Source organism: Microtus pennsylvanicus, chromosome 21 (assembly GCF_037038515.1).
Source record: "Microtus pennsylvanicus isolate mMicPen1 chromosome 21, mMicPen1.hap1, whole genome shotgun sequence".
Classification (NCBI taxonomy): Eukaryota; Metazoa; Chordata; class Mammalia; order Rodentia; family Cricetidae; genus Microtus; species Microtus pennsylvanicus.
This window is the reverse complement of record NC_134599.1, coordinates 8,148,392-8,171,109: the sequence shown is the minus strand read 5'-3', so window position 1 is coordinate 8,171,109 and position 22,718 is coordinate 8,148,392. Positions and strand designations below refer to the sequence as shown.

The following is a 22,718-nucleotide window of genomic DNA, read 5'->3' as shown; positions in this document are numbered from 1 at the left end:
GCTTAGAACCTCGACTGAATGAAAAAGGAACAAGTGAGCTGAGTACTAGCATTCACCTCTCTTTGCTCCTGACTGTGGACACGTGACCAGCTACCTTAAGCTCCTGTTGCCATCATCTTCCCAGCATTATGAACTGTTCTGTCAAACTGTAAACCAAAATGAACCCTTTCTTCCTTCAGTTGCTTTTGTTCAGTATTTGTTACAGAATGAGAAGGTAACTAATACATATTGATGATTTCATTATAAGACTTCTGGTTGGGACCACAGAGGAAAATATTACCATCCCACTATAATTAATATGTAATAAAATAATAAATTATCATTTAAATAATTATTTTGTTAAACAATCTAAACTATTTTATTATTGCGGTATGTATCATTATTTTGCTATTTTTAAATTATGTCTTATTCTTTCAATACACTCAAGTTCAAATAGGTCTCATTTTGTCACAAATAGAAATATGCAAATGGAGGAAAGTAGCAGAACAGGGATAGTCTAAGTTCTAGTGTTTTTTTTCTTTATTAAGTAAGGTAATATGGTTAGTTTTAACTGATGACCTACAATCAACTGGAAAAATGAATATCAATGAGAAACTATCTATACTTGATTGGCTTATACACATGCTTTTGAGGGGCTGTCTTAAGTTAAGGGCTGTGGGTGGCAACATTCCCTAGGCAGGAGGTCCTGGGCTGTGTAGTAATGGAGAAAAAAAGTTCAGCACAAGCAAAGACATAGGTCAGCATGTATATATTAATTTATCTCTGCTCTTGACTGTAGATATGATGGACCTGGCTGTTTGAAAGTCCCTGCCTCGACTTCCCTACAATGATGGAACTGTATGTTGTAAATAACTCCTCTTTTCCACTAATTTGCTTTTTGTTGGGTATTTTATCACAGCAACAGAAAAGAACTAAAACGGAATCTACCTTTATTTCATACAAACCGGACATCTAAGTTTATTTCATACAAAACGGACATCTACCTTTATTTCAGCCAAACTCACTATTTTCAGGTCTAATTTATACATAAAAGAAAATCATGATTAAGTAGAATCCTATCTCCTAAAGAAGGGTTCAAAAACAGAAGGCTATCTATCTCTATCTTTTCTTTTTTTGGGGGGGGGGTTCTAACTATGTATTCCAGCTTAAGTTCCAAACTTGGGGTCTTTCTGTTTACAATCTCTCAAGTACTAGGCTTATTGTCACGACAAGAGCAGCCATTACAAAAGATTGAAATAATCTCTACCATTAGCACATTCTACTGTTCATTCATTCATTTCACCTAAAATATATATGAAATGTGGGAAAAACCAAGTGTCCAGGATCATCTTTAATCTAATCTATCTGGCACTGTCTGCCATTTAACATATCACAAGAACACTAACCTGGAGGTAAGAGATGTCAAAAATGCTTTAGTCAAAAATGCTTTCAACAACTGTACTTAAAATTCTGACACCTACCTGTAGACTACCCAAATAACAGGGTTCATAATGCTCACAAACCAATGTTTTATTATTTCCTTTATAATAAATACTAAGATAGTATTATATAAAAATGTAAAACTCTACCAAGACAAACTCTTTTAAACAAAATAGTAACAATTAAGCATCCAGCAAATAGAATAATGAAAAAAAACGAAGTGTTTTTAAAATCACTCAGGAAATATCACTAACCTGTTGAGGAGTAATAGTATCTCTATAACTTGGCAAAATCTTTAGGGTGACACTTCCACTAATATTTTTCAGCAGCTCTTGTAATCCCTTTGGATTGTTTCCAACCTCATGTCCATTGACTTCCTTAATGATGTCTCCCACATGGAGCAGACCTTGTCGGTCTATCATTCCTCCATGGAGGATCCGGGCGATGACCAGATCATTATTTTCAACCCTAAATGTTACACCCTGGAGGAAATTATGAAAAAAGAAAAGCAAAGATTTTATCTCAATAAGAATAAATATTTAAACATTTTGAATACAAATAAAATAATTCTGAAAGCAGGTAAGTGAATTCTTTTCCCATGTTATTTCCTATCCAGTGTCAATAAAGTCAGTGGAAATGTGTCATCAGAACACGAATGCAAATGGGCTAACCCTTAAAATCTGGCTGTATTCCACAGACAAACGAAGCTTCAGGAAGCAACAGTGATTCCTGACTGGTCGTGTTTGCCACATCACTGTTTTCAGGAACCACAAATAAAACAATTGTAAGATGTAGTAGTTAACTCCACTACCTCATAGAGTCCCTTTTACTTCAACTTTTGAGTAACGACTTTCTTCCTTGATTTGGTGTTATCATTAGTAAGCAAACACATCATTTCTAAAAGGCTAGGAAGAAATCAAACAGTTTTAACAGTTTTCCTGTTCCCACTGGCATATTTATAGCTTCTAAGTAAGCTTAAGGTTTCATTTTGATTGCGTTTCATAGGCTCCATGATTGACAGATCATCTGCTGTGTATTCATACAAAGGCCGTAAGTCTGACAAAATAAGCATGAGCACAGTTTCAATAGCATATCAGGAGCTGGGACTGGGCCGCATGACATTTCATATCTAAGAAAGCAGTGACTCATCTACTCACCAATGGCTCTCCAGCTCTTTTGTGAATACCAAGAATACGGATGGCATCTACTGGCAATAACTGATTATTGAGAGAAGAATTATTCATTTCTGGGCTTGAGGGAGGCGAATCATAACATTTTGATGCCACAATATCATGGGCCTCCAGGAGCGACTGTTAAGGAGTCAAAACAGCCTGTGGTTATTAGCTACTGATGGAACAAGTTGCTAAAAATAATTTATTAGTTCATTATCACTGTGGAGCACTAAAAGTTTCTCAGGACACATTAAATTCCCAGTATGAATTACGTACAATACATATATAATATTTTTAAGAAAAGTAAAACTAGATCATTTTATTAGCATCAAACAGTATCATATTCATGTTTGAAGAGTCTAGTAGAATTTAGTTTTCTATTTTTAAAGTGCCATATTCACTAGAAACCAAGCCTGGGTTTCTAAGGCTGGTAGAGGGAGGTGACAAATTTCCTATCAACAATGTCAGCATCTTCTTCAGCCTTTACCACTAATCTCTATTCATCTACTCATAAGGTGCAAAAATAGTCAAGTGACAGAAATTCTAAGTTTCACTATGTTGATATTAGTAATGTGAAACATTTGTTTACATGTATAAAAGGTATGTTTAAAAAATGTCTAAGAGAAAATAACTATCAACAACTTCTATCATTAATATGAATTTGCATATTAACAATTAAGGTTTTAGTCTATGTTTTGAATTTAAAAAGAATCAGAAATAATTACAGATACAAAGTTCAATTTGCTTTCTATGTTTATTATGTGTATGCTATACAGATGATTCTTGAGGTAGTTGTTTAGAAACTGTGTAGTTGCCTTTTTTGTATATTAAATATTAAAAAATTCCTTATCCTAAAGGAGTTAAGTTTTAATTCAATACTTGCCGTAACACCAAACTAAAAAATTTCTGAGTACACAGAATACAAGTTCAAACATGACAAATAAAAATAGGGCTAGAAAGTATCAACACATTCAAGACAGAAACAATCTGGGTATTGGCTTAATGGTAATTCCTGACAATTTCATAAAGATACCGTGGGAAATTAAAAACAGGGTTAGGAAGATGGCTCAGTCAGTAAGGTGCTTGTCCCCAAACATAAGTTCTGTGTACAGATTCCCAGTATGCATATAAAAAGTTGGGTACAGTGGTGATTATCTGCAATCCCAGCTCTGTAAAAGTAGACACTAGAGTATCTCTGGGTCTTGCTGGCCAATTGGTAAGCTCCAAGTCCAGTGACAAAATGTCTCAAAAAGGGAGGATGAGAGGGAGGGAGAAAGGAAAAGATGAAAAGTAACTGAGGAAAACAGCAGACTTTGATCACTAGGCTTTGTATACATGCATACACATAAAACACACATGCAAATACACATACACACATAAAAATTTGAAAATGGAAAAGAACTCAGAAATCTCTATCTGTGAGGTTTTTCTAATAACACTGGAAGTTTTACAAAGCTGTAATTGGGGCCTCTATTTTGACGCAGGGCTTTCTGCCCCTGTGACTACATGACACACTATTAATACACTTTTATCTCTCTGGTCAAGAATTTTCATGTGCTCCAGATTTATATACTAAAAGGCTGCTTGTCCCTGGTTAAAGTCATGGTAATTTGAATGCAAAAGGGATAACTATCATAAAGAACTGAAACTCCACATTTAGGGGGAAAAACCTTACAGGTCCACAAAGCTATTTAGCAAATAAAAAGACTAAAAAGCATCATTTGCTATCATTTGAAGCTGATGTTTTCAACAACTCTTACTTTGAAAATTGGTATAGAATAGGAACCATCATTTTGCTGCCTTCCCAGGAGGAAATGTTACAGGTCAGTAGGGCAGCTGAAGACAAGCTCTGAGTTTACAGAACAATGCCACCCGACACAGACAGAATGAGACAATTTGGAAAATGCTATTTATAATCCCAAGTGAAAATAATGATTTAGGCAAGGATTATTAATTTGTGTTTATCTAGAGGTAAGTGGTTGTTAGGAAATAACAGCTGCACAATATTAGCCCCCTGTGGTGATACATTCTTATAATGCTTGCACTCTGAAGTCCAAGGCAGGAGAGAATGGTGAATTAGGGGCCAGCTTGTACTATGTAACCAGACCCCATCCCCCAAAAGAAACAATTAACACACCTCCAAATAAGAAAGTATCTGAATAGTGTTACCCAGTTGAGACAATTTCAAAGAAAGGATTAGACTGTCACAGCCCTTAAACAAGGAACTGATTTCAGTACCAACACTGGTAGGGAACCAGGTACTCTACATCTTCTGATATAGCAACATCATTAAAGATGTATTTGAGCTTAAAGTAGTTCACCTGAGAAGCGAATAATCAACCTTTTAATTAAAACTTCTATAAGTAAATAACACATCAGAAAAATCAACCAGATAAACTCAGGAAGTGCAACAATGATGACCATAGCTTTGTCTCTTCAACTAAACACCTCAGTAAAGACGGCAATGGGAATCCCACAGACATGGGTCATAAATTCATATATATAATGCCCTGGCCCCAAGATAAAGTTCAGATACTTTATACTGCCTTACATGAACTCAATCACAAATGTCTTACAAAAGCAAAGGAGTGTTAGCATCTAATTTTGAGGGCAAAGACTGCAGGGAAAACAGTGACACTTTCTTCTTCTTCCACAGCATTTCTTTCTCCTGCTAAAATGTAAAGTCTCTATCACAGAATGAGTAGCCATGCACAGCTGGATGTATTTCTGGGGTTCTTATTTGCTTGTTACTTCCCTAATAGTCTCCACTAGCATATACTTTTAACCATTATAGGTTTAAAATAAAAATATCCCATCCTTTCTGCTCTGAAGTGAATTTTTCTTTGTGAAACTGCTTAACTTGAAGCAACTTAACTTTAAAAAAAATCTACACATTTTTTTTCTAAATCTATAGAACAAAGTATGCTATGTGACAGTTCCTATCCATAAACAAACTTTCTGTCATCTTTTCATCATGGGTTTGATTGAATTAACCCTGATACTGGAGCATACTAAAAAATGGTCCAAACTAGGCCAAAAAAAGAATGAGAAAAACAGTGGTATTAACGAAGAAAAAAATGGCCATCAAGATGGTTCAGAGGATAAAGGCTCCAACATCAACCTAGATCACCTGAGTTCAATCTCAGGGATTCACAAGGTAAAAGGAGTGAAAAGGTCCCAACAGAGTGTCCTATGACCTCTATCTATCTGCTATGGCAACGCCCCTCATCCAATAATAAAGGAACAACAACAAAGCTAAACAAACGAATGAACAAAAGGTGGCAGCAGCAACACTGCCAAAGTGAGGAGAATTCTTCCAAGGACGGGGTCTGATGGTCAGGGTTAACTGATGGCACAAAGGAAAAGTCAAGGTTATTTCTGTGGCAGACACTGTACATTTCTGTGATGTACATAGCCATATACGTGTGTTTATGTTCCTTTAACATTAGAATACTAAAATACATAGTCTAGGACTTAGGGAATTTTAAGACAGGCTCTACACAACATGAATTACTTCAGCGTGGAAGGAGAAAGCTGTGGAAGAGGGTAAGTTACCTGGAAATGAGGTTCCTTGAGTATTCCAACCAGCTCTGCCACATTTTCATCCACACTTATTAGAGGACTGATATCTTCAAGAATTTCATTTACTAATTCCAAGTTATTATCACTGACAGCTTCTAATTTTGAATCTTCAAGCCTCTCATGAGCCTGAAAAGACAATAATGGATTAAAGTAATATTACTGAAGTTTTTTTATTTCAACAAATATTTCACTTGTGTGTATATATATATATTTACAAATTTATACATATTTAGTTTTACAAGATATTACTTAGAGAGTGGGCAAGGTGGTTAGTGAGGCGAAGGCACTGGCTGCCAAGACTGATGACCTGAGTTCTATCACTGGGACCCACACGGCAGGAGAGAACTGACTCCCTAAGGTGTCTTCTTGACCTCCATAGCACTGTAGCATGTACACTACACATGCACAAATATAAGAAAAAGACATTAGAGGTCTAATTTACTGAAGCCATATTTAATATTTTAATCAGAAGCAATAGATGGATTTTATAAATACACCATAAAATGTAATGACTTTGGTCTTTATTTCTACCCTAACGCCATGAAATATATTCATTTTTACAGTTACTGCTAAAAAAAACTGAATAGGCCAGATGATACGTAAAGAGCACATGCTACTCTCTACTCACTAACTCGGTATCTATTCCTGAACTCTGGACATTGTTTCATTTCATTAAAGCAAATAATTAAGTATAAAAAGAATAAAAACATTCATTATGCATGTTACTATTTTTGAAATGATTTAAAAAAGAAGTGAGTCAGGTATATTGGCATGTTTGTAATTCCGGTCCTGGGGAATCTGGGACGTCAGGTTGGCTGTTTGAGGCCAGTGTCTGGGCTGATCTTGAAAACGAAGCCCAGACAGACAGAAAGACGATGGATGCACAAACGCAACAAACAAAACCAAAACCAAAACTCACTTGGAAACTTCAGAACCCTGAAGCTAGTATTTTTCATGTTTAAAAATCTAGCCCAGGGATACAGCTCAATGGCACTGTCCTTTCTTAATGCATACTGGGTTCACACCAAGTAATGAAAACACTAAGTAAATCATCAACATAGAGGAAAATGTGTTTGAGCAGCTCTGAGAGGTCTCATACTCTGACTGGGAGGCAACCTCTTTCTTATCTGTACCTTAAAATAATTAAGTCTTTTTTCCATGGTCCTACACTATCTCTGGTGCAAACATTTTTTAATAATAGGAGTAAACCAGGATTCTAAATTCATATTGAGAAGGAACACTACATAGGTTCCATTTTTTAGGTTTTCTTTTGACAAAGAGTTGCTCATTAATTCTAAAGACAGGGAAAGGGTAACTATTGAGATTCAATTCAGAAGACCATGTACGATGACAGATTTTACACTGACATCTTGTAATTCATTTCTTTAAATGCTAAATAGAAATCCTATTTCCAGTATCATACTACTGTGATGTTTTCCATGTTGTATATATCACCATTCAGGATAGCTGCTTGAGAATCCAAACACAACATTTGCAACTTGATAACACTTGTAAATGATGATCATTTTGTTTACATAAGCTTTTTTTTTCCAATGTGATTTACAAGCATGCATTTTTTTCCATGGGACAAATTTCGCTTTCCCCTAAGAGACAGTTTCTATGCTGCTAGAGTGACCTTGAACTGGACAGGGAACCCTGATTGCTTTTCGGGCTGAAGGGGGGGGGGGAACTTAATTGGGGGAGGGGGAGGGAAATGGGAGGCGGTGGCGGGGAAGAGACAGAAATCTTTAATAAATAAATAAATTAAAAAGAAATCTTTCTGTCTCAGTATCTATCCTGAGTAGCTGGGACTGCAGGCTGTGCCATCACACCCAGCCAAGTAAACTCTTAATTGGAAGAGACTTTAAGAAAGACCTCAGGAAAAAACATTTTTAAAGTTATGAAATAGATTGATAAAGAAGCAGCAGCTCTGATTAAACATGCAATGGCATGTCAAAAGACCTAAGATGATTTAAATAAACAATTCTATTTTATTTGGATAAGAAAAAAAATATAAAAACGAGAAGTGCAAGAGTAGGAAGAATGGGGAAGTTTTCAGTTTTCTGCAGGCTTCCTCCACCTGCTGCTTTAACAAGTATGCTCTCCCAAGACAGGTATACCATTTCTTCTGTCCCATCCCTTCTCATAGGTATCTGGTACTCCACGGCTTTGAAAGCCACCTGCCCCTATGACTTGCATGTTTTTGCTCTTAGGAAGAGCTGTAAAAATTCTGTGTTCTCTAGGACACAGACAATGACCAGTTTACTACATTCAAGCACTAAGTCAACAGGTTTAAGTGTTCTCCTGTGCTACTCACATAATTAATATATATAAAGCTATGTATAGACTGCTTCAGTTCAGGCCTTCAGTAAAGAAATGACTGCTGACTTGACTATTCATAATACTGTTCCCTCCTCTCCTCTCCGCATGCCTTTATTACATATTAGGCAATGCTAAGTGGTAACATGATAAAAAACTACAGGCAGACAAGGCAGTGTCTCCTGTGAGGCATAACTTGAAGGTAACCCAAATATAACCAACGTTCCTTTACTTTACAGATTGGTTTTATGGAAATAAAGCCTCTTAATATAAAATACAGAAAGTCTTAAGAAACTGTTTTAGTGAAATTATGGCTATAGTAAGATTAATTTCTAAAATGAAAATATTCAAGATCAATTTAATAGCCAGGCATGGTGACACATGCCTGTAATCAAAACCCTTGAGAGTGGAAGCAAGAAGATCAGGAAGATCAAGGCCATTTTTAGCTATAGTGAGCCTGAGGGCAACTGGGAACATGAGAATCTATAGAAACATTAACAACAAAAAAATCAATTTCATTTTTTCCTAGAACAGAAATACAGAACCATAGTTATAATATGTAGTTATTAAAGCTCTGAGGCACTGTGGGAAAAAAAAAACTTGAGACCATTAATTTACTTTAACATCAAAACTTATTAAATAATTTCAAGGGTTAAGTGCCAACTTAAACTTAATTCTTTAAACTAACAGGGTCACAGGAAACCTTAAAAACCAGTTAAGAGCAGTTCACAGTAGAGCACACCCCCACGGGAGGCTAGCCTGGTCTACATAGCAAATTCCAGATAGGCAACAAGGCTATATAGTGAGACCCTGTATTCAAAAAAAAAAAAAAATTAAAGGGGCAAATGAATCACGTTTGATTAAATGAGTCTTTTCCTTTAAGATATGGTGTATTAATTAAGGTTACTATTGCTGTGATGAAACACCATGACGGAAAGCAACATGGGGAGGAAAGGGCAGATGCTCTGCTTACATACGGTCCTTTGAGAGAAGCTAAGGCAGAAACTCAAACAGGGCAGGAACCTGGAGGCAGGAGCTGATGCAGAGGCCATGGAGGTGTGCTGCTTACTGCCTTGTTCCATATGGCTTGCTCAGCCTGCTTTCTTATAGAACCCAGGACCACCAGCCCAAAGGTGTCTCCACCCACCAAGGGCTGGGTCCTCTCCCATTAACCACTAATTAAGAAAATGCCCTATATAGGCTTGCCTACCGCCTGAACTTATGAGGGCATTGTCTCAATTGAGGTTACCTCCTCTCAGATGACTCTAGCTTGTGTCAAAGTTGAAACAAAACTGTTCAGGACAAATGGTAGTAATTCTCAGCTTGAAACATGTAAGTTTCTAAATGGTCAAAAGAATCATTGTAATAGTTCTTGGAAACACAAGTGACTTCTTTGTAGCAACTGACAGGCTAATTCTAAAATTCATACATAACTGCAAGGAAGCCAAGCATGCCAAAACAAACAAACAAACAAACAATCCTGTCTCTGCATTTTTATTTTTGGGCTACAACTGGTGCCCAACATTTGGGGTACAAATTCATGAAAAAAGCTGTTTTTCTGAAGCATTTTAGCCACCAGCACAGGCCAGAGCTGCAGAAGAAAGCTCCACCCAGCTAGGCTTCTGTCTCTGTCTCTCTCTCATATTCCTTTCCTCCCTCTCTCTCCTGATGATATGGGATTCCCATATATATATCATATTCATATGCTGTGAATATGTTTTATTACTATTGGTTAATAAAGAATGTTCTTTGGCCTATGGCAGGGCAGAATATAGTTAGGCCAGAAAACTAAACTGAATGTAGGGAGAAAGAAGGTGGAATCAGTCAGAAGTCATGTAGCTACTGAAGGAAAAAGAAGCGAGAACCTTAACAGTAAGCCACAGCCAGTACACAGATTAATAGAAATTGGTTAATTTAAGACATAAAAGCTAGCTAGAAATATGCCTGAGTCATCAGCCAGTGTTAATTAATACAGTGTCTGTGATTATTCAGGTCTGGGCGTCAGGGAAATGAAAGTACAGTTTCTGTTTACAGGTTCTGCCTCAAACAAGGTGGAAGGTGAAGGTTGTCAGCCAAGGTTGTTCTTTGCACCCTGGCATGCTGATGCTTGTACTCGACACATGAATGTGCACACGTGTCCAGAAGTCCATGTATACACACACAATGTAAAATAAGGAAACTGGAAAGATGATCTACTGATTAGGAGAAAATACTTGTAAATTATTTATCAGATAAATTACCTATATCTGAACCAGGGATGGTGGCTCACACCTTTAATTCCAGCACTCAGGGAGGTAGAAGCAGGCAGATTTCTGAGTTCACAGCAATAGAAACCCTAACAACCTAAACAGACCTATAACAAAGAGGATATTGAAACAGCAATAAAAAGCTTTCTGTCTAAAAAATACAGGTCCTGATGGATTCAGAGAATTTACCAGAATTTTAAAGAAAAGTAACCAATCCTTCTTAAACTCTTAAAAAATAAAAGAAAGGAAAAAGAAAAAGAAAGAAAACAGGAGGAACACTTGCAAACTTGTACTATGAGGGTAGTATTATGGTAATACTCAAACCAGATAAAGAAACAAGAACAAAACAAAACTACACAACAATAACTCTGAAGATACAAACCCCTCAGTAAATATTAGCACACTGAATTACAAGCACATATCAAAAAGATCAATGCAGAGTTGGTTCAACATACTTAAGTCAAAATATATAATAATTCATACAAATGGACTTAGACAAAAATCACATGATCATCTCAATAGAACCAGAAAAGGACTGTGACAAAATCCAACATGCCTTAATGATAAGAAGTCCTAGACAGAGTAGATCTGCAGGGAACATACCTCAACATAATAAAAGTTGAATTATCCCCACTCCTTTTCAATATAGTGCTGCAAGCAACAGCCAGAATAAGACAAGAGAAGGAAATTAAAGGATATAAAAATAAAAATATAAAAACAAATATAAAAATAAAAGGTCAAATTATTCCTATTTGCATATGAATGATATTATAACAAGTTATTACTGTTTTGTCTGTTGTAATTGCTAGCTAATCTTAAGAATTTTAAAACTGGGGCAAGAGAGATGGCTCAGCTGTTAAGAGCACTGTCTGCTTTTGCAAAGGACCTGGGTTCAATAACTAGGATCCACATGGTGATTCACAAACATCTGTAACTCCAGTTGCAGGGACTCAACACCATCTTCTGGTTCCCTTGGGCAGGAAACATGCACGTGGTGTACAGACATACAGGAAGGCAAAACACTCATACACATAAAATAAAATTGATTTTAAAACAAACAGAAGACTTAAATCTATGCTTGTCAGGAATGCAATTCTGAAATTTTCTTTTATCAAAATATTTTTATATTCAAGGTAACATTAGTGTTTTCTTCCTTTTCCCTTTTCTGGAAAAAAAATGTAAAATTAGTATTATTTCTTCATTAAATGTTTGGTAGAATTTACGGTAAAGAGACGTGGAGCTTCTTTTATACAATGCTTTACACTTCAAACATCCATGTTTGAGAACTAGATACAGAGCTACTGAAGTTATCTCTTATGTGAGGCTTCTCTTTTAAGAAATTAAGTTACACTTAAGTTGTCACAGTCATGGTCACAAAACTGTTTACAATTGAAAAGAAATGTTAAACCTGGTGGTGGTGGTGTCACATGCCTCTAAACCCAGCACTTGGGAGGCAGTGGTAGGGTGGATATTCCAACATGGTCTACAGAGTGAGTTCCGGGAGAAACCCTGTCTCAGAAAAAAGATAAATGTTTACTTTATATGTGTGGGTATTTTGGCTGCATTAGTATCTATGGACCACATCTGTGTCTCATGCCCAGGAAGCCAGAAGAGTGCATTGGATCCTCTGGAATTGGCATTTACAGAAGGTTGTGAACAACCATCTATGTGCTGAGAATCAAACCTGGATCTCTCCAGCTCCAGGTCATAAATTTCTTATTATCCTTGCAACACTGTCTGTGGATTTGTTATGGTGTCCTTTTTTTCTTTAAACCCAAGGCAGTAATTTTTGTTTACTTGGAGGTATATTGACTTTATTAATATATTATCATAAGTTGTAATAATTTTTCTGTCACATTTTTATTGCTCACTTCTTTCTGTTTATTTGCATTGCATTTTTCCCATTTGGGCATTGCTATTTTCTGACACAGAAATTTTCTTTTTTGGCTTTGTAGCAAATTTTGGTTCTGTCATGCATTTGCAATTCCTCACTCAGTTCAAGGTATTTTGTTTGTGATTTCTCTCTTCACTCACGGTTCTTTAAGTCATTCTTATTAGTTTATCTCAACTTGACACAAACTAGAGTCATCTGGGAGCAAAGAACCTCAATTGAGACAATGCCTCCATAAGGATCGCCTCGGGGAGGGGGGCAAGCCATGCGGGGTATTTCCTTGACTAATGGAATGATATGGGAGAGTCAGACTACTTTCAGTGGTGCTACTTGGGCAAGTCATCCTGGGTTAAGAAAGCAGGCTAAGAAAGCCAGGAGGAACATTAGGGGTTCTCTGAGGCAGAACACTCATCTATTTTCTGATTTTAAACCATTTCTACTTTCTCTCCTTGTTCTTTTTTGGGACGGGAAACACACACGTTAGAGCTTGGATGTGCATCTTACATACAAGAACATTCACTGTTCTATATTGTGATTGGGCTTTCCATGAGTTTCAACTGGGGTTTTTTCAGATGATCTATTTTCTAGTTTTCAATACTTAAACCTATCAAATGAGATAATTTCAGATATTGTATCTCAGTGTTAAAATGTCAATTAGATTTGATTCACATTCTCTAATGTCAGTATTTTACATGTCTTCTCTTTTCCTCTTGTTTATTAAGATGGGCTAATGCCATGTTCAAGTCCTTACTTAAAAACTCTACTAAAAGAATAAATGGTAACACTTACACTGTTTTTCTGCTGACTAGTCACATAATCCCGCCTTGCAGCGCGTCTAGCTTCTCTTCAATTTCTTGTTGTAGTAAGAAGTGGATTGTTGTGACTTACTGAGAAGCAGATGTTCCTCCCTCACTGCAAATCTTTATGCTGCATGAGTATTTAACTACCACTGTTTTTGTTTACTAAAAATCTGCTTGAATGTTGGTTATCATTGATCAATTCTGTTTTTTTTTTTCCATCTTTTGTGTACCTATGCTGTGTGTGTGTAAGAGAGAGAGACTAGAGGGGGACAGACAAGAGAGAACAAGCACACAATGAGTGTGTGTGAGTACAGGTATGTACACCCACTATTCCACAGAGAAAGCGAAGAGACCAACTGGGGTATCAGTCCTGCCTTTCACCTTATTTAAAACAAAGTCTCTTTGTTTCTTTTTTGGTGCTTCTTAAACACCCACCACTACCACCACCACCACCACCACCACCACCACCACCACCACCACCACCACCACCGCTGCTGCCACCGCCAAGCTTTAGGTGGGTTTGGAAGACTTGAATTCAGGTATTCACACTTACACAGCACTTTACCCTCTGAATTATCTGCCCAGCCTTTTTTTTTTTTTTAATCAAAAAGAGTACAGTTGCTCCATATGTTTTCCAAAGTAAATCAACCATTTCAACTGCTAAGAATGGTAATCTGGTGACTTTCTGAAGGTCCATCATAGGTGGTACAAACCAATCCATTTTCCACTCACAGAACTTGTTGGGAATAAATACACATAAATACCATCACTCTGCATTAAAATAAATAGAGCACATAACTTAAAAGGCAAGGTTAGAATACCTGGCCTAATCCTTGGTCCTATCATTTACTCTAGTGTATTTTAAAGGCCTTAGGAAACTACAAACATACTGCAAATGCCTTACATGTTGTTAAGATGTCTAAAGCTACAATAAAAGCCTCAAATTAAACATGAAAACAGGGACAAAAGTGATTCACAGACAATAAAAAGTGACAATCAACAGTGTAAGATAAGGGAAGAGTAAAACAACTGTACCAATAAGAGGCCACGGCAAACCTCTTTTAGTATTGGCTTAAATAGCTCCTGTTGACTTCCGCAGGTCCTGAAGCTATGGCTCACACAGTAAGTTGTTAAGGTACAAAGCAAGAAGTCAGAATGGGAAGGTAATATCCTGTATATTATAAAACATACAGCAATAATAAATATGTAAGTTATGAAAACTATTTTTTACCACATGACCTCATCATGAGTAACTGTGATGAATGAGCCACATTAATTCATAGTTACTAATGGGAAAGGTGAAAGGGTTTTCTGAAGCCTTAGAACACAATGAAAGACAATAAACCCCACACAGGTAAGATTAGCATTCTAGCAGTCAATGCAAAACAAAAAGGAAGGGGTGGATCTAAGAAAGAGAGGCTGGAGGACCATCAGAATGGCTTTCCAAAAGCAAAACCACCCAGAACAACTTCTAAGGTAAGAGCCAGCAGGGAGTGAAACAGGCAATAAATATACTGAGCTTCCTTGATATTCAAAAACAGCATTATTAAGAAACTGCAATTAAAATAAAAAAGAACTACAAATATGGCTGTAAAAAGGTGTGTATTAAATGAGTTAATAAAGTTTGCTCCAGAGTTAAGAGAACACATCTAAAAATATTAGGGTTATAGGGAAAAAATCTAGAATTTCAAAAATAAAATAAAAAAAAAGAACTAAATAAAAGTGATTAAAAATTTAAATGATAAACAGGTGTAAGTTACAATGTAAAAGAAAAAAATCAACACCTTGCTGGTATAAAGTGAAGACAGAACCAAAATCCCTTTCACAGGCTCCAGCTCAGCTCTGTTCTCTTATGAATGGTCTTGCTTTAAGGTACTGGATCAACAGCTAAAAGTCATCCTATTTTCTAAGGGCAGAATAGAAACAGCAAGAAAACCTTATCTTTGCATACATTAATATTTCATTATGTGACAAGTGTTATTTGCTAACTATTCAGAAAGGTGTATCACCTAAATTCCACAACGGTGATCACTGAAAAGACTTCCATAAAAACAATTTTCAAAGTCCTTCAGTAATCTTATGAATGAACTAGTATACCTTAGCAAGTGATTTCACAATAGGATTCTCCATAATCCCCTTGAGAAAAATCAGGTCTATTTCTTCTGCTCCTGTAGATGAGGGCAGCTCCGTAAGGTTTTCTAAAACTTGCTGCATTTCTGATGAGATAAAAGATGAAATAAGAATTAGTGAATACATAAATAAAAGAATACTCAAACTCCAGACCATTATGGAATAAGAGTGCAAATAAAAAAATTAACAAAACTCTTCTGAAAAATCCTATTTAAGAAAATAAATTGTTTCACATTAATTACTGTCCCATGAACTGGATGAATGTTTATATACAGTTTTGATTTTATAAGACTACACTTAATACACACAAAACTCATTTGCTTTTTCTCAAATTTGAAGATACTAAACAAGAGGAAATAAAAATTTGAAGACTTATAGAAAGTATAGATATAAAATAACACACACACAAAATAAAGTCCAAATCAGATCACTGGTAAATTCTACCAAACACCTAAAAACATAATTAAAACTAAAACTTGACAAATTTTTCAAATAACATAAGCACTTTCTTCTTTGTATGGGAGTGGGGGATGAGGGACTTGAGAGAGGTTTTCATTATGTAGCTCTCGATGGCCTGGAATTCTAGAAATCCACCTCCCTCTGCATCACTATGCTAGGCAAAAACACTTTTGCCAATTTATTCTGTGAAATCAGGTACTTTGGTTCCAAGCCTAGACAAATATAACTCTTAAGAAAATTACAGCTAATATCCCTTAGAAATATACATGTACAAGTAAAACACTAGCTACGTAAACTAGAAACATATAGAAAGGATTATACATAAATGCCAAATATAAATTATCCCAGGAATAGAACATATGAAAGTCAATCAATATACTAAAACAGAACCCAAGGACATTTCAAACAGATACTCAAGAAAGTGTTTGATAAAATCTAAAACATTGCATGTGAAAGCAAAATACTTTCAAATCCCTCTCTTCCTCCTAAAAGCATTAACAAAGCTTATAAAAAAAATTCCTCACCCAGCTAAGGCTGGGCATTCATAAAGAATAATAAGTTTCCATGTGGGAGCTGGGTGGTGGGCCCCAAAGAGCAATAAGTAATAAAAACATCTACACTTTCCCACTCCCTAGCAGGACCTATTTCAGATTTGTTAATCATCTCTCCTAATCAGATCCGTTAAGAGGTTTTTGTTTGTTCAGGGAGACTTGCTACTCAAGCCTTCTTTCCTTGCTATTTTCTAACTTTTTTTTGACCTGGAACTCACTATGTAGACCAGGCTGGCCTCAAACACAGAGATCCGCCTAGGTCTAGGTAGAAAAATAAAGGAGAATACACACCTTGGACCATTTTTGAGGTCCTCATACTACTGCTTTTGATCATATGGAATATTAAAACACTCTTAAAAGTACCAATCTCCCATATTTTAAAGGGGGAATCCCCGCCCCCCTCAATTTGGAAGCTCAAATTTTATTTATTTTTATTTATTATTCCTTTTATTTTTGAGATCATAATTATATCTTAATAGTATAAAAGCTATTAATCATCCTTAACTTTTACTTACCCTGTGTTTTCTTTTTTCTCTCCCTTTTCCTCATTTCTTTTCTCTCTGAGTCAAGGTCTTATTACTACGTAGAACTGACTGGCCTTAAACTCACTATGCAGATCTGGATGGTCTTGACTTTTGTTTCTGCTCCCTGAGTACAGAAATACAGACCTGTGACACCAGCTTAGCTTTTAACTTGATGAAATTTTTAAACATAAGATATAGATATAATTTAATTTAATTTTTTTAAAAAAATATGAGATATGATTTCTCTGTGTAGCGCTGGCTGTCCTGGAACTCACTCTGTAGACCAGACTGGCCTCAAACTCACAGAGATCCACCTGCTTCTGCTTCCCAAGTACTGGGATTAGGGGTGTGTGTGTGTGTGTGTGTGTGTGTGTGTGCGTGTGTGTGTGAGAGAGAGAGAGAGAGACAGAGACAGAGAGAGAGACAGAGACAGAGACAGAGAGAGAGAGAGACAGAGAGGGAAGGAGGGAGGGAGGAAGGGAGGGAGGGAGGGAGGGAGAAAGGGAGGGAGGAAGGAAGAAAAAGAAAGAAAGAAAGAAAGAAAGAAAGAAAGAAAGAAAGAAAGAAAGAAAGAAAGAAAGAAAGAAAGAAAGAGGGAGGGAGAGAGAAAGAAAGAGAGGGGGGAAGGGGGAGGGGGAGGGAGGGAAAGAAAAAACATGGAAACATTTTGAATGTCACAAAAACGGAAAATCAGAAGCGGAAAGGGTGAGTGAATAAAAGGAGAAATAGAAATCAGGAAATCAGTTACATCACAATTAAAAATGCTAATAAATAGCTATTTCATTATATTTTCTGAGTGTCTATATATCAAATCAACAGAGAAAATCAGTACTCTCCCTAAATAGTAGTAACAGCCATTTAAAGGTAAAATAAGATGTTCAGAAATGGTTAAATCATAAAATTAGACTATATATGTCATTTAAAATATATTGAGGACAATTTCTATAGTAAGAATCACTAATATAAAAAGATGCCAATTCTTTAAGAATGAACCATAATAAAAATCCAATAGAATTTTTAACTTAAAAAAAATTTACCTGAAATAGAAAACACAGAAAAGTAGCTAATACATCTTTAGAAGCATAAATATATGGGGTTTCCCGAGCTGTCAACCACAAAACACTACGAAGTGTGCAGCCCTGTCACAGCCATATTTAAACTAAGTACCTAAATGAAATTCAACACACACAAAAAAAGACAGAACGTAGCAGATTGATTACTTAACTTTATCACTGTGTCTATTCCCTTCATGATTCCCTCTAGAATACCAGCAAATTATTAATAAGAGTTCAAAAGAAAAGATGAAGAAGAATGGCTGAGGACAAAACATCAGTCCCACATAAATATAAGCTTGAAAGTGGTAGAAGCAGAAAACTCAGACAAAGGAACAAGCCAATGATGCCTCCTCTGGCATTATTTCTAGAATCTACACATTCTTTCCCCTCTGCCTGGCAATGAGTCTTAGCTGCACTAGCATCCTGCCCAGACTGTCACTGCAGTCCGTCTATAACTGTTAGCTTCCCCTCACTGTTACAAACACCCGAGACCAGCGATTTCACAGAGTAAACAGCTATTCGCCTCACAGTTTCATGCAGGACCAACTGCCCCATTGCTTTGGGCCTGTAATGGCATACCATAGCAGAAGCCTATTGCAGTGCAGAGCTGTTTACCTCAAAGCCAAGACAAGAGAGAAAGGGACCAACGTCTCACAACTCCTTTTGAGGGCATGCCCTCAATAAAAAATCTCCCATGAGGCCCTACTTCTTAAAGGTTTTGCCACCACCCAATAGCACCCATGGGGTGGGAACTTTTGGGGGGCATTCCAGATCCAAACCATGGCAATGACCCAAAAGGAAGTAATTAAAATGTAAAATTTAAGGCTTTTAAGCCTTTTAATACATTGCTGGATTCAAGCTACTCCAACCTTTGTAGCCTTGACACAAAATCTTCTGTTTGCCACTGTTTATAGACAACGACCTTTGCACAGCTAATTCACACACATCTTTCAGAAGCAGAATTTCAACCTCACTGGTTGCCCCAATTAGGATTTTTCTTAATATACATATATTCATAGTACTCTGCAATTTTCACAAATCCATATAATTATATGTGATTTTGTTCAAAGCACAGTTTCTTGTCAAATTCTGAGAAATGCAGAAACCCTACCTATCTTGCTCCTCTCTGAATCCCAAAGAACTAGGATGCAGTTTGGTACATTTAAAGTTCTCAACGATGCATTTTCAATGCATCTTAACAACCACTTTCCAAACTATGTATTTATTCCCATGAATTATTTCACAAGGTATGACAGAAATGGTGTGTTTAACTATTTGTATTACTGAAGTGGAATAGTGAACAGTAATATTTTCTACTGTTATACTTCCAAGCATTCTAGAACACCATGTAAAGCAATTTTAATAAAGTGAATAATACTTAACTACCTATATTCTTTGCTACAAGTTTCACAACAGCACTTTACAAAAGTGTTTCTACTCTGTTTAGAACTGAAAGTTATCAAGTGAACTAGTCTAAGTATTCAGTCAGGACTAGATTACATTTAATATTTAAAATACTTTTGTTACCATATTTGATGCAATGTTCACACTCATTTAATTCAAGAAACTGATTTTCCAAATGAAAATATAACTTAAGTACTAAATCAAGACATTAAAATAATTTATAATTTAAACATAAAACAATCACATACCTGATACCTGCTGCTTAATTTACAAAATCAGTAAAATGCCACATAAAAAAAATCACTACATATTTGGAAAAATGTTAAGAAAGTACCAAAAGTCATTTATTTAATTATCCTGTGCTTGTAACAGAGCAGCAAAATTTTTATGAAATACAATTCCAAGAAAAGGCTTAACAAAAGAATCCAATGAAATAGGGATGCTTCCTTAAAGATCAGATTTTGAAAAGATACTGATCACTGTTGGGGGCCAGGTAGGGCTAAATGTCCTGTGTGTATAACAAGGAATGCTATGCTTTGGTTCCCTGCAGGGGCATGAATGGCAAGGCCAGCAATGGTCTGCCATCAGAGCTCCAGGGGGCTTGAGGCCAGGGCCTTGAACTTGACATTTTCCCTGTAAAGTTGTGGTCAAATGTTCCAGACACTGGGATATGAAATGCTTTGCCTACTACAGGGACTCAGGCTCCCGAAATTCTGCCGTTTGATGTTCTTAACTGATTTGTCTTCTGCTTTCCTATTTGAAGGGTATATAAGGAGCTATCATACTAATAAACTGGCTGGCTGGCTGGGGGTAGCAGCCCTTGTAGCCCCCCTCAGCTGACCTCAGCTGTTGACTGTTTATTTTTCTCATTCCCTAAAAGAAAAACATTTTATAAAATGACAACATACTGTCAAGATCCATACCCTGGGATTCCCAGTTATTATACTGAGGCAAAGAAGAAAACAACAAATTTAAATGTGCACAGTATATTTCACCCTTTATTCAGCACTTTCTACACAATTGGATGAAGGAAACAGAAACCATTTCTCCTCTAAAAATTCAACTTAGAGAAGTATGTGTGTGATAGGCAGGAATTTAAGGGAACAGTACTTCAGAATGGCTAAGAGCCTCTACTCTGCCACTTGACTAGCCCTGAAAACTTGGGTAGACAACTTAGCCTTCCCAAGCCAGTTTCTTTTATCTGTTAAGTAGGCAGTGCCGGAAGGTTGCCAAGCTAAATGAAACATGAAAACGCTCCAAGGGTCCCTTATGGTACTTGTAAAATCAGTGCCAGGGAGGCAGAGACAGGAGCATTTCTGGGGCTTGCTGGCCACTTAGCCCAGCCTAATTACAAATTGTGTAATTCACAGTTCACTGAAAGATTCCATCACACAAACAGGTGGATGATTCCTCAGGAATGACTCCTGAGTGAACTTTGACCTCTAGATATTGTATTGTTCTCACACCCACAGGAAAAAAATTAAAAGAAAAAAGAAAACTAATCTGAAGCACAGTAATTTACTTACAAGGTTTCTGCAACTTTATAAAGAAAATCATCTTTTTTATTTTATTTTAAGCATCCCTATGCTGCTGATTAATTCAGAAAGAGCACACTGCCATGTTTTTAAAGAACCTATCAATGCTCCCTCATAAACCAATCACCTTGTAACAGAGACTAGTGTAACTTTCTGGCACTTTTTAAAGACAGTTTCATGAAGTCTAGGATGACCTTGGATTTCTGAGCTTTCTGCCTCCACTTCAAATTCTGAGATTACATACAAATGCCACCAAACCTAGCTTCAATCTCAGTTCTTAGAAACAATTTCCAGGACATGCCATGCTTCCAGAAAGATGTCCTCTCAAACAGAAAGAAGTAGATTTTATAAGAAGAATTATTAAATCAGTAAGTTCTAGCCAGACACAATGACACAAGTCAGTAATTCTAGCACTTGGAAGACTAAGTTAAGAAAATCCTAAGGTCAGCATAGGCGATACGGTGATTTCTACGCCAGCCTCTGTTACTTAGTACAACACTGCAGCAGAAACATCACCGCCAACCACCATCACCCTGGATGACAAACAGTACACAAACAATGAAATGTTCCATTTTGAATGACTAAAAGCATTAAAATGTGAAATTAGGAGCCCAAAATGTAAAGATAGAATTTAAATTCACTTTGAATACCTTCAAGCCTTCTGCTATCTACTATAAATATTTTGTTCTTAAAGAAAAATTCACACTTTTCCCTAAAGAGAGACAAAGATGAGGCAATCACACGAAGTCTCCACAATAATCTCACGGCTGTCAACAAGCTTCCTGGTTCTACAGAATCATCAAGCTGTTCTGTTTAATTTCTTACTAACTTGGTTTTGTGTGTGAAGATCCTGACATATTTTCACAGATTTCTTCCTGAATGTAAGTGCCTTGCTCTACTGTGAAAAGGAGTTCTTAAAATTTTAGTTTTGATTAATCTTGTATGCAGCAATCTTAATTCTTTTACTGGCATTAACAGTTTGTCGAGATTGAGTTGGATTTTTTTACACACACTACGATGTAATAGTTATCATCTACAAGTAAGAACAACTAAGTAACTTTGTGGAAAAATCTGAATGGGGATTTACTTGCTCTTCAAGACACTAGAATAATTTTCTTCCTTATAATAGTTTAAACAAATTTGTGTTCATTTAGGGAATTCATTAAAATTTTATTGGCATAAAACTTTTTTCATTACCTATAAATAATATCTTGTAAATCAACCGAGTGTGGAAATATCTAGATATGACCATTTATAATTTTCATCATATAACTATTCTAGTCAGACTTACCAATATTGTTTATCTTAGTAATCATTTTTTCTCATAGAAAGATATGGTCAATCACTATTCTTTATATAAAAACAACATGATAGGTCATTAACTGTAGCAAAAATTAAGAATATTCACAATTAAGTGGATAAAGATTATAAAAAACCTCATGTGAGTTCAAGTCAATTTTGCCAGCAATAAATTATGAACAGCTGTTTTAAGTGGCTGTTTGAAACTGTGGACTGATGCCCTTACAGGTAACTCTCTAAATCTATGTACCACCACATCTACACTTCTATATGTGTATCTTCCATGCCTGAGGTACAGCATCACTGAATACTTTCCTATGTCCTCCAGGTCT

The 22,718-nt window shown here is 36.3% G+C and overlaps 1 protein-coding gene across 6 annotated transcripts in view; it reads right to left on the bottom strand.

The window, feature by feature from the left end:
* Pals2 (protein associated with LIN7 2, MAGUK p55 family member) overlaps positions 1-22,718 on the bottom strand; it is a 92,798-nt gene that overhangs the window by 30,930 nt on the left and 39,150 nt on the right. For all 6 annotated transcript variants that reach the window (XM_075955156.1, XM_075955157.1, XM_075955159.1 and 3 more), the window contains exons 2-5: positions 15,527-15,645; positions 6,147-6,299; positions 2,577-2,729; positions 1,674-1,901 (exon numbers count right to left, since the gene is read on the bottom strand). In XM_075955156.1, coding sequence (XP_075811271.1) covers positions 1,674-1,901; positions 2,577-2,729; positions 6,147-6,299; positions 15,527-15,643 — 651 coding nt within the window. In that variant the 5' untranslated portion in view covers positions 15,644-15,645. The remainder of the gene's footprint in view (positions 1-1,673; positions 1,902-2,576; positions 2,730-6,146; positions 6,300-15,526; positions 15,646-22,718) is intronic.